Here is an 18,197-nt window from a genome sequence, read left to right as displayed (position 1 = left end):
TATTCCGCCGGTTGAGGTCTCCGGAGGTCTCAAAGGCCATTAGTGTCCTCAATCAAGGGGTTGGTGGCCGGATGTATGTGCCCCACCGCCCACGTCGTATTCGTGCTCTTACCCTACTAACTATAATTGGAAAATAATAAATTATCCTAATAAATATTATTTTCTTACAAGTATATTTAAACGTACGATCTTGAGCGTTGAGCAAACTATTTTGCTATCTCAATCACTTGATTCGAGTACAACTGGCCGGTTAGCATAAATTTCGTGTATTTCGCTTAAGTAGGCAGGTGAAATAATTGTGAGGCAACAATATTGTTGATTTTGAAAGATCGATTTCTTGAATGTAGACTCGACTTATTCGAAAATATTTTGCATCCACGAAAAATTAAACTTTATTGTCGATGATGGAGCCCTTTACGGCGAGAGACTGCTTCCCCAATCGCTGTCGAGCTTCTAATATTTACAGCTTTTGATTCCTCACCCCACAAATTCGTGGCCCATAACTTATTAACACTGCATCATTGATCATGAATCCGACCAAACTCTAGGCCACACACATTTGTTCTATATATATATATATATATTTATATTTATAAATTTTTCTTTTTCTTAAAAAAAATCATGTTTATTATCTTTGCATATATATTATTGACCAGTGACCACAGACAACGATTTTTCTGTTCGGATCGATAACTCTCTGGCGTGATAAAAAGGACCGTACGTTGATAGCTTCTCTTTACAAAAAGCAAAATTGTCCCATGCATGAATGACGGGCCGACTCTCTTCTTCTACATCTATTTTTTTTTTCATTTATTAGTACTCTTTAATCCCTTACTAAACATCATCGAATTCTTATCTTTCATCACCTGTTTTTGCGCATGTCTTTTCTCAATTAATAAGTAGGAATGAATCGAGAGTGACAGTCACTCCTTAAAATTTTAAGGTTATATAAAAAAATCATAAATTTTTCTTTTGTATTTAATGAAATTACATTTATTCGTTTCCCGATCGATAAAGTTACTTTTCCTTCTGCCCTCGTAGGAACTCGCCCCAGCACCACCGACGACGGTTTTTGTCCCTCGTGGGATATGAGAAGCTGACGGGGAAATTGGGGATTGGGAACAGGTCAGTGATGAAGCGTATAGGTGGCGAGTGGAAATGGTGTCTTCGTCTTCCCCAGTCCATCCGTCCGTCCATCCATCCATCCATCAGTGCTCACATGATCATCTGATGATTATGCTGCTGCCTGCTGCCGCTGCTGCTCTGATCTTATCCAAACAAAGAGACAAAGGAGCTTCCCATAACGAGGTGGGGGGTCGGTGGTCTCATTCCGACTTAGTCAATTATTTCAACTTTTATTCCGATAAGTAATGACGATTTTATCATTGCTTAATCAAGACGATTACGAAAAATATATATACAAAGTCAAAAACATCAATCGGCTGATGACAATATATATAATTGAAGTGCACTTACAAATATTAAAAATACAATACAATCGTATGTTAGTCGAACTGATCGGGGAGCTGATCAGATACGCAACTCTCCTTGTGTCGTCACTCGGGTTTGCTTCGGGTTGATGAAGTAATCAGGATTGACTATCCGAAAACTGGAACTTATAGTTGAAGAAAATATCCCTCATACTACTCGTACATCACGTGCTGGGAAAGAAGCACATGTACAATGTGTATGGCCGAAATCAAAGAACGAAAATTTTGGAGATGAGAAGTCAAGGGGGTTGTGAGGCCATTGCTGGTGGCCAACACCGTCCAGGCGAGTTCGTCAGTGATCCTAGAACCCACCGGCAAAATCAGACTAGGAGAGGTGGCTGGCTGGCTGCCGACCGAACCCTCTCCATCCCTGAACAGAGAGATCTCGGTCGGATCTAGCGAGTGACCTCGCTGAGGCGGTGATAGTTGCCTTCGATAGCCCCCCGGCCCCCCTCTTTCCCATAATCTAAGTTTATATTTTAATTTTTTTTACAATTATTTTAAACTTAAAATTAAATGCCACGTCAGCAGGATTGATGAAAAAATGATGATAGGACCAAAAGCCAACTAATGGGCAGAGGTTGAAGACAATGTTCAATCCAAGAAAAAATAAGATAAATAGATTGAGAACCAAAATTTAAATTAATCCCATTTTTTTTTTCAATTTAGTTTCATTCCTCTCTATATATCCCTAAAAAAAAAATATCGAACTATCTCAAATTTGGTATTGGAAAGAGGCTGATTGTCCTCCCTAATCATTTCCCTCCAAATCCTCTATGAAAAACAAGATTGGCTAAGGTCCTGCGAAGACCATCCCCCTGCTCCGATCATCAGATCTCGCCGCAAAGATCCACAACCGTAGGGCCAGTGAACAATGCCCGAGATCGTAGAATTTCCCGATGAAAACTTTTCTTTTTGGGACAAGAAAAGAAATTGAGGATATATTATGGCAATAATTTGAAAGGAGTGCCTAGCAATGTCAAGTCACAGATGATATCATTTACGTGAGCAATAGAAGCACGCCTCAGAAGACTGAACCGAAAGGCAAACGCCAGTCAAGAATTACAAAATGTCATCCAAGTTAGTAATGTCCATCGACTGACCGACCGACCACACCTACAGCATAAAAATTCGGACTAGGATTCTCTGCAGTTGCGCATCAGTGCCACTAACAATCAATATCAAGTGATTTTCGCGGAACAGTTCATAAAAACTGAGCTGTTGTCGACGACAGTGACATAAACTAATGACAATGTTGGAGAACAAAATTCTGCCCTTGTCCATGAAGAGTCCGATCTAATAAGCTAGAATGGCACTGAACTCGGCCGGAGCTTAACTGCAGAAAATCCCTGAAAATGTGATAGCACGGCTCTTTGTTTTTCTATACAACAATGGGAGCAAAAATTTCTTGTGTGTCATCAAGACTTTCAAAACTAGGACTAGTCTGGCAGCTATTCTCGTCTCTCGTCCTAAAAGGATGAAGGACCGATGGTCTAAAGATTCTATGGACGCCACAAAGTTTTCTGTGCACAGAGTATACCTTCCTTGTTCTGAGCATAAGTTAGTCGAATTTCCCAGTGCAAGCTTCTCAATATTCCCTCCAATGGATCCAATATCTCAACCTTATCCCGTACAATCACCCAACCTCCAGGACGTAAAATTCGGTCCATTTCTACTACGATAGCCACAGGCTGCTTACACCTGCAAGGTGGAGCAAATAAGTACAGTTAGGTGACAAGATGTTGTACAGCAGTAAAATGTGATATATAGAGCTATATCTCTGAAGGATTCCGCTTTAGACCTGTTCTTAAGCCTCGAGAAGAGATGATCAGCGTGCAAGAGATCGTATGATCTCGGATAAGTACCAAATGACTCACACCAGTCGTGGTAGATTCCGATGAGACCGCGTTCAAAAATGATGGGAAGTGTATCAGGCGCATGAACTGGTACCACGTTCATCACCCACACATTCTGTTGCGAGAGAGCAGCAGCAAATCTGTAAATCAAAGATCTCACATTCATGCACACAACTTCAAAGACAAATTTATGAGAGAAAAGACAATCACCACTTTGACTTGAAATTTTTTCCATACCCTCCATAGATGGCTTTCATGTCCATTACATTTCGGATACTGGACCAGTCGATGCCAATACCGCTGAGATATGAGTTCTTAAATATAGCATTCCAGTGGTTGGTGTCAGCAGATAACTTGTCCTTGTTTTCCAGCCAATCAGGTAAAGTTTCAAGTCTATCGGGCCACTCTACAGGCCACTCTGTTCCCCTTTCTTCAATTGAAGCAGGAATTGTATTCAAGCAAGTCTTCATAGGAACATACCTGACAAATAATTTGACATCATTGTTAATGATTACATAAGAACTTAAAACAAAACTATTTAAGTAATACGGGAACAATCTAGAGGAAAGCTCCTGAAGCCGGAAAATCCAATTGAACCAATTTTCTGAATAATGCTAAATTTGCACTCAGGTTGTGTAAACTTACCAAGCTGCATTTGGGTTTTCGCTCTCCTTGCACAGAGGAGGATTTTTCTTCCTTCTCAGCTCATATATATCGTTTGATTCAGGCTTCTGGTACACTTTGACTCCCACTTCACTGACTTCATCAGTTTTGTGAGCGAGGATATTCCAACAGATGGATGCTGTCAATGTCGACATGGCTGAAAAAGAGGAGCATAATCAATAACTGAAGTATGATCAAGAAATTTCCATGGTAGGTGATGGAGCAGCAACAATTATCGGACCTTCTTCTTCTTCAATGCTCTCGTGCTTACTCGACAAGATAAAGTATCCGCTAGGCCTGAGAATCCTGTTCATCTCCAGAAGCAGCCTCCCCCCTGATATTCAGTAACAAAAGCAAAAATTTCTTGATGTGAGACCTAATATACTAGTATAATTGGAACCTCAGGGAGAAAACATAATACATGGAACTAACCCCTGTGATGCCAGAGAATGTTGCATCCTCCACAGTGAATAGCATCAAATACCATGCTCGGGAAAGGAAGCCTTCTAGTCGCGAATGGGCTAATTATGGTGGGAAAACCTCGTTCAAGTGCAACCTGAGCTAGATCTACGAGGTCGTCCTTCAACCCCAGAGATAATATGATAACATCCTTATCAAGGAGAGAGGCTGCAAAGCTCGAATCTGTACATCCAATGTCCAGCACTACACGAATGTTCTTCCCCCATTCAATATCTGGTACCATCTATATGACATTTCACATGCTAAGAAGGACGAGTGAAGCTTGATCTTTTACACGAAGAATTAACACCAAAAGCATGCAGAGGGGAACAATCACAATATATATTTTGATAAAAGTCCAAGAAAACCCAGAAAAACACGTGCCTACTGCAGAAAGATACGATATCTTACACTTCCTCTGGTTGCTTTGTTCATTTCATTGCACTCTTGCAATGGCTCTAATTTAGTACACTTGTGAATTAGTTAAGTTGTAGTTTTGATGCTTATATTGCAAGGTGTAAAAATCGATGCTCATATAAAATGACTTTAGGCCGCCCCAAACTGATAAGAAACAGGCCAACATGAAACACAGATTCACTTTCATGAAGCAGTATTAGCTATGACTATCTTAAGAGTTGCGAGCTTCTCACAATCTAATTTGCTGCGAAACTGATATGCGGTAGAAATTAAGCAATAATAATTAAACACGACTAAAAGATCTTGCAAATATATACCTCTTCGATGAATTCAAGGTAATGAAGAACACCGCCCTTGAACTCAGACTGGTTCCCAGGAAACAAAAGATGCGCCCCAGATTCCATCACCCAACTATGTTTCTTGATGAAAGAGTCGAGTATTGGATGTGCCACATTCTTGTAATATATCTGCAGAAATATCAAATATCGCAACCATCCTTCTTAATGTAAGTCCTAAAAACAATAGAAAGTTCAAATAGAATTCCATCAAAATTACCCATATATACCTTCATTTTGCTCTCGGGCCATTTCACAGGAGTCCCATATCCTCCACGAGGAAGAGGAACTAAACACATTGGTGGTGTTCTAGGGCAGCTCCTCTCGGAATGCCGATAGCTCTGGAACCGCCCTGATTCATTGTCGATACAAGGAATGTAATTGTGTTTGCTCCTTGTCCTGCAAATTTTCCAGCTCCAACGCGCCTTGGGATCAAATACAGGACCCTTTGCTTTCCTCTTCTTCCCTGGGACTTTTGATCCTTCACTCTCTCCTTCTGCCTTCTCCACCCCTTCTGAATCCACTGATTCGACCAAATCCCCGTTTCCCTCCGTCCCCCCATTCGTTTCACTTTCAGTGTTCGAATTATCATCTCCATTATCAATCACTACTTCTTCATCCCCACCGTCCTCCCCCTCTTTCACTTCAGACTCCTCAGATCCTTCTTTATCATTTTCCCCTTCATTAGGCAACTTGATTTCACTTCTTTCTTTCTTTGGTTTAGCAGCATGTTTTCCCCTTTTGGTGGGCCCAGACTGATGAACATCAGGGGGCGAAGAAACCGACCTATTCACCGGTTTCTGCTCAATCCTCTCCAGATCAGATTCAGATCTCCCTCTCATATCATCCTCTCCAGTTTTCTCATGTTTTACGGGCTCCTCTTTACTCGGTCGAGTCCGAGAAGAATCGATTACCTTCTTGTCTTCAGACACGGGCTCATTGATATCATCGAAACTCTCCCTTTGAGTAGTCACTGAAGTGGAAGGCGAAGAAAATATAGACCAAACGACAATGAAGCACAGACCCAGAACAGCAACAGCAGTCACCTTCACGCAGAACCCCTGCGGGCGTTTAGCATGACGGGCAAGCGGGGCTAAAGACATCTCCTTACCCACTCAAACCACCAAAAAAGGTATGCTTTTTGAGATGACAGCACCAATCAGGGGAAGAATTTCCCGAAATGGAAACTAGCAAGAACCCAAATCTATCACAAAATTCGTGAGCTTTAGCATAAAGGAAGGTGAGATCCGCAGGCAAATTATTCGAACAACAAGGGAAGCGGGCACCCACCAAGATAAAGCTCGAAAACAGGAGGAAGAAGCCGAGCACGCAGATTCGTTAATGCCCGGATGATGGAAGATGAGCTTGATCCAACTTCTGCTACAGGGCATTGCTTTGTTCCATCGGTTGGGACTTAAAGATACCAAGAGGTAGGTGGCTGATGAAGTTCACTTTCTGGCATGGTTATGCAGAAACGGAAAGCAGAGAAGGAGTGGAGATTACGTTTGTCCGAAGGACAAGTTTTGCTCCTCTGCGTGTGCTTTCAGACACAGACGGATACAGAGACAGAGCGTGAGTGGTCTTCGGGCATGTGCCTACGAGTATCAGATACACTGCAATGGCGAGATTTCAGGGAAAAGGAAGGACGAAGGAGACGGACCTCCTTCAACGGAAAGGACCTCCGCATCTGCTGCTCCTGCTCAGACACCTCACCTTCTATGCTCCCGTTGCATGGTGGTCTCAACGTAAGTCTTGGGTTGAAAATCCTATCTTTCCTCGTAGGAGTACGTGCACCGGGAGCATGGTTCTTCAACCATTGCTGCTCAGCTCCCGCAAGTGTCTGCTGCCATTAGTTAGGGCCTGTTCGGGGGAAGCCCGATTGTCTGACGGCTGATTGGGCTTCGGCCGCTGCTGCTTCTGGGCTGAGCCGCCCCATTTAGCAATGGTGTCCTGCTTGCTTCCCCCTCCCTCTCCTCTCGTTAGTTAATAGGATGGTGAATCCAATCATCTTTTATAAATCGAAATATTTTTTTTCCGTCTTCTCGGCTTTCCCTCCCCTCCCCTCCCCCTTTGTTCCGACCCTCGAGCGCAGACATCAACCTCCATACTCGCCGAAGACCATTCCCTTTTGTTGCTTTTATAAGTTTATTATTCTCGTTCTTTACAGTCCCATCCAAAGATTTAATAGTAGAATCGGACCCAATAAAACCAATTTGTTTTGGTCAACTGCTTTTACAATCGGTTTCAAACGTGATCAATTTTTTCCTTAAAAATTGACTATGGCTTGGGTTTACTAAAATAATGACTCGAAATCTTATGGTGTGTTTGGTTTTAGAGTTAAAATAATATTGAGTTTTGATTTTAATTGAGTTGTAATGATTGTGTTGTTGAATTATGAGAAAAAGTATGAAAAAGTAATGAATAGTTGAGAAAAAGTAATGATTGAATTGTGAAAAAATAATGGATAGTTGATATAATTTAATATTAAAAACTGAGTTGAATAGTTAAAAAATTGAAGAAAAAAGAAAAAGTAATAACTGAATTGTTGACTTTTATTGTATAGTGAATATAGTTAACGTTATAATTAAAATTTTAAAATCATGATTGTAAAACCAAACTGAGTGTTATAATCCGTTTGGTTTTACAATTCTTTTTTAACTCTACTCCACTTATCTTCAATTCAACAACACAATTATTATTTTTCCCTTTTTCTTCAATATTTTAATCATTCAATTCAATTTTTAATACTAAATTCTCTCAATTATGCATTATTTTTTCCATAATTCAACGACACAATTATTATTTTCTCTCAACTATTCATTATTTTTTTTTATAATTCAACAACACAATCATCACTTTCTTTCGACTACTCATTATTTTTTCACACTTTTCTCATAATTCAACAACACGATCATCACAAACAAATTGAAAATAAAATTCAACCCTACTCAACTCTAAAACCAAACGCAATATTAACTTTCAGCTCAATTCAATTGGTTTGGATTTTGGCTCCAACCGAAATATCTCCGACCCTATCGAGCTCGAACTCTATTGGGAAGTCGTGAGAAGTAATTTCCACGAGTACTCTACATCCGGTGAGTCGAGCCGGAGAACCAGGCCGGGTTTAAATCATGTCTCCTGGACTCTTGGAGGGAAAAGGGGTTATTTCTCCGCCAACAGAAGCCGACAAAAGAACGCACCAGAGAGGAGAATTGACCGCGGCGGAGGCCACGGGAGTTCCGTGCACTCCACCACCTCCCGCCATCCACGCCACGGCCGCTCACCGGCGCCAGCGACGCAATTCCCACCCGCACGCCACCCCACTCGTCACGGCGGCAACTTCCACCACCACCGCCATCCCAACAGAAGCCGACAAAAGAGCGCACCAAGAGAGGAGATTTGACCGCGGCGGAGGCCACGGGAGTTCCGTGCACTCCACCACCTCCCGCCATTCACGCCACGGCCGCTCACCGGCTCCAGCGACGCAATTCCCACCCGCACGCCACTCCACGCGTCACGGCGGCAGCTCGCTGTCGCAACTTCCACCACCACCGCCTATGCCAACCTCCGGCCCCGGCTTTCCCGCCACTATCCCGGAAATTCAAGCTGGATTGCTCCCGTTCTGGCCGGAACCGACTTGCCATAAGTAAACCTTCCCCTCCGGAGTTCGCTCGATGGTGCGCTGGGAGTTTCCGTTACGCTATCAGCAACCAGCTGGCACTTGTCGCGCCTCTCATCAGCACCGAGGCGCGAATATAAAGAGCCCGCCATGCGAGGCCTCGAGAACTCCACCTCTGCTTCAGTCGTCCTCTTCCTCTCCTCGTACGGTTGCTTCGCTTCTTGCTTCCTCAAATACCAGGTTCGTTCTTCCTGCTTCTGCTGTTCAGCTCTCATGCATTGCCGCTGCTGTTGCTGCTGATGACTGCTATCGTCGTCGCTCGGTATCATGTTCGGTCGTGTGTTCTTGTGGTCTCGTATTCGGTCGGGCAAATGGAAGTAGTGGTGATTGATGATTATCCGCTTTGAGTTCATTTTCAGCAATTTCGATGCCAGTTCGCTGTCTGACGCACATGCATTGCTGCTTCTATTACTGTTGGTAGTCGTGGCTGGTTTGTGCATTGCTTGTCTCATTACTCTTAATGAAGTTGAGCTTCGGAGTCTGGTCAGAAAGAATCTGCGCTGATTCCTCGGTCTCGCGAAATTTTAACCTCTACTTCTCTTCCAGAGCTTAATTTAGTACATTTGGTCTCAGTTGTTCTACTGATTATGTAACTGTGGATAAGTTCTGCTAAATAAGAGCAAGTGATGTGTTGTGCATGAAAAAGGGGTCGTTTTTTTGGGCATAGTTTCTGCTTGCCGAGCCTGAATCATTTGGCCTGTGAAGATTTCACTTATTCTAGAGTTTTACTGTCAGAGCCCCTAACCATTTCTTCTTGTTTCTACCTAAATTTTAGGAGGGGTCAACTAAGTTGCCAGCTAACTGATGGAAGAGAATCACTGAACCAGCATGCACGCTGGAACATTAAATTATTTGCTCGAGAAAGACAACGCTAGGGATCAAACGCCATGTAGTCAGCCATCTCCTGGAGGTGGAGTTCCATATGATTTTGTAAACAAGATCTTTTGCAACAGATCGCTGAATATGAAGAATATCCTTGCAGTGGGGTTTGATATGGATTATACTCTGGCACAATACAAGCCTGAAACTTTTGAATCACTTGCATATGAAGGCACAGTCAGGAAGCTGGTGTATGATTTGGGCTACCCAGCCGAGGTTTGTTTAGTTTGTCCCAAATGTTGCCAGAACTTTGTTTCCCCTGAGAATCAAATGTTCGGAATGTCAGTATCTTCATATTGCAAATTGACATCATAAGTCACTTAATTTTCCTGGGCTGGGTGTTGTTTCTTCCGAGTGAAATTACATATGTCTGTCAGAGTTTATTTGCATGTCAGCAGACTTATGAAGGGATTGATTCATGCAGTTGCTGGAATTGTCATTTGATTGGGAATACATGGTCAGGGGTTTGGTTCTCGATAAGAAGAGGGGCAACATATTGAAGGTTATCCCATTCATAATAGTAGTCCAATAGACTTGTTAAGAAGTTGATTCATGCAGTTACTGGAATGGTAGATCACTGCTAATTAGTGTGCATCCTCTATTTGACAGATGGATAGGCACAAGTATGTGAAAGTAGGTTACCATGGATTCAGGGAATTGTCAAAGGAAGAGAAAGTTCAGAGTTATGGAAGTACTTACATACGAGATGCTTTCGATGAGCCTGACTATGCTCTGATTGATACGCTTTTCTCTCTAGGGGAAGCCTATCTGTTTGCGCAGCTTGTTGAGTTTATTGATGGCAATCCTGGAAAGGTTCCACAAGGTGTCGAGTAAGATATTTTCACATCATTATTCCCTTGCTTGGCATATATTCTAGGGTAAATTGCACTGGTGGTTCAAAAAGTTTTATAAATGTTTCAATATGATACAAAAAGTTTTTTTTGCTACTTGATAGTACAAAATGTTTCAAAGTTGTTTCAATAAAGTACAAATCGTCATCTCACCATTGATGCTGAGAGTGCAAAATCAGTTTTTGTGGGACGTTACATGATGGTGCAAAATGTTTTGAAATTGTAACTTAATAGTACAAAATGTTTTACATAAGTTACATGACGGTGCAAAATTTACAGATCTTGTAAAGGACGGCTCGACGGTGTCAATAGCATTATGACAGTTTGTACTATACTGAAACAATTTCGAAACATTTTGTACCATCAAGTAGCAAAAAAAACTTTTTGTACCACATTGAAACATTTGTAAAACTTTTTGGACCATTAGTGCAATTTACCCTATATTCTATTATAAGTATCATCACTACTCTTTCATATGATTCACTTGCTGTGAAAGCTGCGTGATTAATTTTATCCACTCTTAACATGGGTTATTGTACATTACCAAAGTTTCATTCTTTCCTCATCTATTATCTCTGCAAAGGCAACCTTTCCTTGACTTGATTACTTTATTGTTTTGAATGTTTCTTTATATGTTTGTATGGCAAGCAGAATGCATTTTCATGGCATTCTGTCAGCCCTGAAATTTTCAGTCAGTTTTAACTTATCAGGGGCCAGCATGTAGTGCTTTGACACTCTCAGGCATGCTCCAATGCTTTATTTATAATACATCAACAATCAACAGAAAATAAGAAAATGTTAATTACTTTAATATGGAAATTTGGAACATAATATTTTCATCGTGGAGTCTGTTTCAGTGACTGAAAATTACATCCAACTTTGATGAAGATCAGTCGGGACATAGTAGTTCGTCTTCCTCTGTCAAATGTGGTTGTTAACTTCAAGTGGAAAGTAAAGGCTATTGAACTTGTTGTCACATGATTTAACCAGTGATATACTTCTCTACTAATATAATTCACTTTAGCTAGGATTCAGTGAGATGATATACTAAAATTGGATATAGTTTTACAAGAAGTCATGACAGTGGTATTTAATTTCTGTTCTCGATTCTTTTTAACAGCCATGTTTAATTGATTCTCTTTTTTATTTATTATCATGGACTTGATGCATTTTGGTTTTACTCTAGCATTTAATCTCTACGAAGCTATTTATTCCTCGGAAGAATATGAATAATGAGGTAGTATATAATCTATTTTATATGTAGATTACTTTCCAAATTTGTATTATAGATAGTAGCGAGTGCTGACAAGAATGCGATTGCACCTAATAATTGATAGTCTGAATTTGCTAACGACTTTCTTTATTCCACTCTAGATGATTTTTCTAAAATGTATATTTTCCTGTCCGTGAGATCTTTTAGAATTTCTTCTGTTAGAGAGCAAGCCCCTTCACAGCTTTCAAGACTGCCTGGTGCATGAGAAAGGACTTATTGAGCTTATTAATTTCTATCTTTTACAAAAAATTGTAAATTCCTTAAATTGCAATTCATAAGTTACTGGGTAACTTTATGCCATAGACACTTTGTTCCTAGATTCTGTTTTGCTGGCAAATGTGTGTTTGGTGGCATGTAGTTCCTTTCTTGAAGAATTCCTTGGAAGTGACATTTTTACTTATTCTTCTGCAGTTATGCTCGTATATATAAAGATGTTAAAGCAGCTATTGATTTATGTCATCACGATGGTACTATAAAGCAAGTTGTTACAAAGGACCCCGGAAGGTATCTTTGTCTTGTCCATTAAGTAAAATTGTAATCCAATAATTGAGATGTAATGCGTGCGATCTATTACTGGCAGATAAAACTGACATATTTGGTTCAGTTCTAAACTTGTAATATGAAATTCAAATCATATGAAATGTAAATGAAATGAATTTTGGGTCCACATTTAGAAAGTTAAAACAGTTGGAGTGCACATTTTGATGAAAATATTGCTCATAGGTTGGGATTTATTTCTGATCCAGCCTTGGGGATAAATTATTTCTGATCCGTCCTTGCTGTGCTTTTATTTAACAAGGTATATCCATTGGGACAAGACCTTGGTGCCTATGCTGAACATGCTCAGGGATTCTGGTCGTTCAGTCTTTTTGGTAACAAATAGGTCTGATTTACTTTAGTGATTGCAAATTTTGAGGCCTTAATTAGCATATTTCTGTTCTTTCATTGTATTTGTTTCAGTAATTGCAGTATACTTCTTCTCCTTGTTTTGCAGCTTTTGGGATTATACAAATATGGTCATGAGTTTTCTTTGTGGTCAGCATGCCCCAGATAGTAATGCAACTTGCAGTTCTGATTGGCTCCAGTACTTTGATGTTGTCATCACTGGCAGGTATATTTGTCTCTTATAATCTAAGATGGCTACATAACCCATGTTTCCGATTATATGGTATAGACATGAATCTGCAATGATTCGACATTTTTGGGGTTTTCTATCATTAATTTTCTCAACTAACAAATTCTCAGTGTAACAGAGGTTGACTATGTTTCAAATCTTCTTGTTTCCTTCTCTCTTGAACTATCGATGCAGAAAAAGAATTTATTGGTTCAAGAAAGTTTTGCAAAGAATTGTTGATAGACCCAAGATTACAGTTATTTGTTTGGTCAGAACTGTTACAATGAGGTTACTGCAAAGATACATCCTCTCTCTGGAGACACTATTTTAACTTTACATTAGTGAAGTTTCACTCTGTTGTCTTTGGGAGTATCAAGTGGAAGTTTGTTCCTAAGGCCTTCTCTTCACCTTTAAATATTACTAGAGAAGTTTAAACAATTTCTTTTGAAAAACAAAATTTAGTTATTGTAGTATGTGGCGTAGCTCAGTTTTTTGTTATAAATAGAGACCATTTCTCCAATCACTTAACTGACATTAGTCTTCAAAATCTTAACAACTTCTACAGTGCAAAGCCAAGCTTCTTTCATGACGACAATAATGCCAGTCTACTTGAGATTGACCCCGACTCTGGAATGCTTTTGAATACTGATAATTATGCTCCTGTGGCTCAGGTTTGTGAAGAAGCATTCCGGATTGCCTATCTTTATTTTGTCATGCTCTAATGTCTGTCTATTCCTCATTATTTGTAGGTAAGCGATACTTCGCCAAGGTTGACGGGAACTGGTCGAACTAATCGTAAGACTTTCCAGGTACTTACCGAATTGGAGTTACTTGTATATTGACCATCACAGAGTCATCCTTTCTATTATCTTCTCTCTCTTTATCCTCATGCATAAGGATCCTTAGAATAAGTGTAACAAGACCGTATTAACGAAGTCCAAAACTTCTTTCAGGGTGGAAACGTTAGTCATCTGCATAAACTTCTTGCAATTGAATCAAGTCCACAGGTGAACTTTTCTCATTGAAGGTTCAAGGTTGTCATTTATTTGATGTATCTGGTTAACAATAGAGAAATGTGTGTTCCTGGAATTGTGTTTGGGCTCACTATGGAATACTTTTGAATGGGAAAACTGTGCTCTGTTACTTTCCTGAGACATTAAGATCCCCAAGGAAATCTAGAAGGGAAAACTAAAGAGAGTCATTTGTTGATTTCAAGGGTTAATTTGCATGTGAACAGTTTCTGTCATCTCCTCTTAAATTCAGTCTCTTGTTGGCTTTTATTCACATGGAAGGCTCTTCAAAGAATTTTTTTTTTGTTTTATTTTTATTTATTTATTTATTGATTACTATAAAAATACTTGTCTTCAAATACTAACTTATTCTCAATGAATGGCTTTTATGCTTTTGAAGAAATAATAGATTTGATCTGATTCACCAGGTTCTTTACGTCGGGGATCACATCTATGGAGATATATTATGCAGCAAGAAGGTTCTCGGTACGATTTGCTTATCTTTAAGCTCTTCTGCTTTTTATACTTTCCTGTAATTCTCCTAAAGATTAGCAGCTCCAAGCTGGAGATATTGTTTACAATGAGTCAATTTGTCATATAGAGAACTTTCGCAAGCATATATGAGAGGTGCGACTGACTATTATTAGTATTGTACTGGAGGCTACTGACATGAACAGCATATTTTGATTATATTTATTCTATTTCAAAATCTTTAGGACATCTAAAGTGATAGCTGTTATCAGGAAGAGTATACTGCCGGAACTTATGAACAGTTATGCCATCAAGTGTGCTCTGATGGTCATTTTTTGCACGCTTTGCTAAGGTTGGCGTACTATGCTGATTGTTCCGGAGCTTGAAACGGAGGTTAGACTTGCATGGGAAACAAGAAATATACGCAAGGTGTGTACATGATAATTCGTTTTAAAACTTTTTTTTTTCTTTCGGATCCAGAAAATTTTGATATTGTTGGAATCCTAATTGAGAAAGGGTTGCAGGATGGTGAGGTTTAACCATTGTTCTGTTTACTATGTCAACTTCTACTTTGATCTTTAATATGACATCAGAAGAGGTTTTTAAAGTAAAGAACCTATGGTTAATGACCTGTTGTCTTACTTAACATGCTCTTAAGGCAGAAGATAGAATAGCCTTAGAAATTGCTTGTACAGGATGATTGAAGATGAGGAAAGTCATTTTTGAGATATATTTAATCGTCCAAGTCTGAAGAGGTCACCCAACCATCCCCGATAATTGTTCTCTCCAGTTCATATTAAACATGGTAGAAGGTCCAATGATATGGGAAGCCGTCGACATTATTTATTCTGCCACTAGGATCAGATATACATTGTGACAAGTTACTTCAAATCGCACCTTCTACAAAACTAGCGTTGACAATGTGATAAAAATATCATCTTTCATGATGAACTGAGTTTAATGGCTGCAGGAACTTGGAATGATGAGGCTTGAGCATGATAATATTGAAGACAGCATACATCGTTTGAAGTGGTCTCTCAAGTAAGTCTCTGCATGGAATTTCATTTTTCTCGAGAATGGAAGTTCACCAGCAATTAGGCTAGAATTTACACGTGATCCAGATGCACTAGTTCTTGGACAGAAAGTCGGTTTACATAATCCAGCTCTTGAAAAAGTATGACATATCTGCACATGCTGATTGTTAATCACTTTTCATCTATTCGGAACTATATATCCAAGAATTGTTGACTCTACTGCTCTCTTGAATTTGGCTGATGATTTGATGCCACGTAACTCATATAACTTGCGTCCACAGGTTTGAAAATTTGACTGATGAAAGGAAGCAAGTGTTATCCTTTAAACTAGATGACCTGGAGGTTAGGCATCATCTACTCACGCCCCATTATATTTGCTGTAAATGCACATTCTGGATAGATTTTTAACAAGGTCCTAATTTCATCTACTCTGTATGTGTTTCGATTTATAGACTCGAAATAATGAAGTGCGTCTTGCTCATCAAGATGCTCTGAGGGAATGGCATCAGAAGGTCAGGGACTTTACATGACTTGAGTCTTGATTTGAACAACTTTTACGATTATCTAATTAACGGTAGAAGAGCTGTTGATGGTTCACAATTTTGTGCTTTCACCGTACACGATTCTCAGTTTCACAAAGTATGGGGACAATTAATGAAGACCGGTTATCAGAACTCCCGTTTTGCACATCAGGTAGCAGTTTCACTTATTTATTTGAATATCGGCTTGACAGATGAACTTGAGTTACGTGTCTGCTGCATTGACAGTTAAACCATTTCGTCAAGAGTGACAGGCATTGAATTGTAAATAAGACTGCTAAACTGGTTACAGGTCGATAGATTTGCCTGCCTATACACGAGTCGAGTTTCAAGCTTGTGCTTGTACTTGACAGAGAAGTATTACAGGCCAACCGAAGAATTCATGCCACATGAATTCGATGTTCTTCCATTGTGAAGCCTTTTGAATCGCAACCTATCAATGGAGCTGAAGCTTCTCTGCGAGGGGATCAGACTTGCGCTCAGGCTGAAGACGACATAAGCATAGTATATAACATTTATATCGACTGCGTTTTTACTGTTCCTGAGATATGTAATGATTGCATATTACTACATCATGTTTCCTGAAAATCGAGCTTAGTTGATCTTGTCTTGCTTAAAGTTTTTGCAACCTTTTAGATATTCAGAAGGCGATTGGAACATTTGCTATTTCGAAAGAAATCTGGTGGGCGTCCTTTTCCTCGTCCCATTACTTAACTGGCAAGATTCGAAAAGATACTGATACATACCATCATGAAGTTCAATGATTCGAATTCGCTCTTTTCACTAAGAATATTTAATGAAAATGACATCGAAAGAGTGGCACCAACAGATTCAGGATCGCGCGCCTCTCTCCACTCGCCTTCGGTGTTTTGGAGGTGGCCTGGCTTGCTGAATCTTCCATTGAGGACCAATCACGATCAGAGCTCCAATGCGTTGCAGACCTGAAGTTTCCTGACCCTCATTGTTGCCCCGGATGGGTGTTATGATGGCACGTACAGCTCATGAATCATCGGATGATACGATATCGGGTCCTCGGGCTGGATTTTTTTAAAAACCATCTGCACCGATGGCTGCCCCTCCGGGAGTATCTTTGAGCAGCAACTATTGACTGCTATCTTGATCGAGAATCCCTTTCTGGAGGGCGGAGGCCGCTCCAACTCGTCAGGGGGGAAAAGGTGGGAAGGGCCACACAGTAAGTGAAAATTAACAATGTACAAATATAAATTCGTAAAAGCCCGGGAAAGCGACGCAAAGTTATTCGTCTACAGATCACTTTATATCGGGAGGGCTTTTTCACGAGGAATGATAAGGTTCGAAATATCTGTAGCTTGATGTATCTTCCCTGATCCCGATCGTTCCATGCGCAGGTTCTTATCGACAGCAGCAATGTCGTCCCCAGAAAAATATGCACTGGAATTATTGGCAATGACATTCCCACAGTTTCACTTTCACCTACAAGAATCTGAATCCTGATCCACCGCGGAATCTCCCTATCTCATCATCGGGAATGTCCAATGACTATTACTGATCGTAAAGCCGTAGATTCGGTTATTATCACGTTCATTGGCTGTCTACTGTTTCAATGATGATCCGTCCAATTGACCACTCTGTTCCGAATCTTACCTGGAAGAGAATACCCAAAGTTATCTTATGGAGGAGTCTTGGATGATCGACGAACATCAAGAAACCTTCGTGGACGATGTAAAACCGGGGCCCATGCAGTTCTCGGATCTTATCAGATGTTCTTCAGTAGAATGCAGCACGAATCCCGTCCTAATCGTGGGAAAAGACCACATACAACTTGAAGTTGCAATGACTTTCAAATGCAACAGGCAAGTGATCGGTCGCATTCCAGCTTGCAGTCGATGGGAATGGCAATAAAACTACCAAAATACCAAAATAGAAAGGGACGGGTGACCGGGAAACAACAGAAAGTCGATTGGTCGATTGGAAAGGAATGGGAATCATCGGCAGATGATGATCGGGCCTCGTTATCGGCACGGACGTGGACGATAAGAATTGCTATCTCGTCAATATTTATCCGAAAAGCTGCTGCAAGATGTGTACATTTACAGGGGTCAAACTCAAAGCCAAAGGAAGCTTCAGCTGCTGATCCTCTGAAGTTTT

General features: G+C 40.3%; 2 protein-coding genes and 1 long non-coding RNA gene across 5 annotated transcripts; 2 read left to right on the top strand and 1 right to left on the bottom strand.

The window, feature by feature from the left end:
- Nucleotides 1-675: 675 nt before the first annotated feature.
- On the top strand, nt 676-1,461 carry LOC116214969. Its single transcript, XR_004158387.1, has 2 exons — nt 676-943; nt 1,042-1,461. It is a non-coding gene; the product is annotated as an uncharacterized LOC116214969 (long non-coding RNA).
- A 1,006-nt stretch (nt 1,462-2,467) lies between these two features.
- On the bottom strand, nt 2,468-7,236 carry LOC116213965 (probable methyltransferase PMT28). 2 transcript variants are annotated; one of them, XM_031549134.1, is made up of 9 exons: nt 6,511-7,233; nt 5,451-6,424; nt 5,203-5,352; nt 4,442-4,712; nt 4,251-4,343; nt 3,992-4,166; nt 3,584-3,826; nt 3,292-3,486; nt 2,468-3,191 (listed from the first exon to the last, which is right to left on the bottom strand). In XM_031549134.1, the coding sequence occupies exons 2-9, from the start codon at nt 6,321-6,323 to the stop codon at nt 2,993-2,995; spliced, it is 2,199 nt and encodes a 732-aa protein (XP_031404994.1). In that variant the 5' UTR covers nt 6,324-6,424; nt 6,511-7,233; the 3' UTR covers nt 2,468-2,992. The 2 variants fall into 2 exon arrangements, with proteins under 2 accessions (XP_031404994.1, XP_031404995.1); XM_031549135.1 differs by having other exon boundaries at nt 5,451-7,236.
- Nucleotides 7,237-8,114: 878 nt separating this feature from the next.
- LOC116215532 (5'-nucleotidase domain-containing protein 4-like) lies at nt 8,115-16,688 on the top strand. 2 transcript variants are annotated; one of them, XM_031551273.1, is made up of 18 exons: nt 8,115-9,079; nt 9,675-9,809; nt 9,882-9,994; nt 10,203-10,280; nt 10,388-10,608; nt 12,314-12,406; nt 12,702-12,785; nt 12,897-13,013; nt 13,582-13,687; nt 13,766-13,825; nt 13,970-14,023; nt 14,455-14,512; nt 14,850-14,926; nt 15,468-15,538; nt 15,813-15,873; nt 15,984-16,043; nt 16,162-16,224; nt 16,363-16,688. In XM_031551273.1, exons 2-18 carry the CDS (start codon nt 9,728-9,730, stop codon nt 16,483-16,485), a joined length of 1,521 nt encoding a protein of 506 aa, XP_031407133.1. In that variant the 5' UTR covers nt 8,115-9,079; nt 9,675-9,727; the 3' UTR covers nt 16,486-16,688. The 2 variants fall into 2 exon arrangements, with proteins under 2 accessions (XP_031407133.1, XP_031407132.1); XM_031551272.1 differs by having other exon boundaries at nt 9,675-9,994.
- The last annotated feature ends 1,509 nt before the right edge of the window (nt 16,689-18,197 follow it).

Source organism: Punica granatum, chromosome 7, assembly GCF_007655135.1.
Source record: "Punica granatum isolate Tunisia-2019 chromosome 7, ASM765513v2, whole genome shotgun sequence".
Classification (NCBI taxonomy): domain Eukaryota; kingdom Viridiplantae; phylum Streptophyta; class Magnoliopsida; order Myrtales; family Lythraceae; genus Punica; species Punica granatum.
The sequence above is the reverse complement of the archived record's forward strand: the minus strand, read 5'-3'. Positions and strand labels throughout refer to the sequence as shown.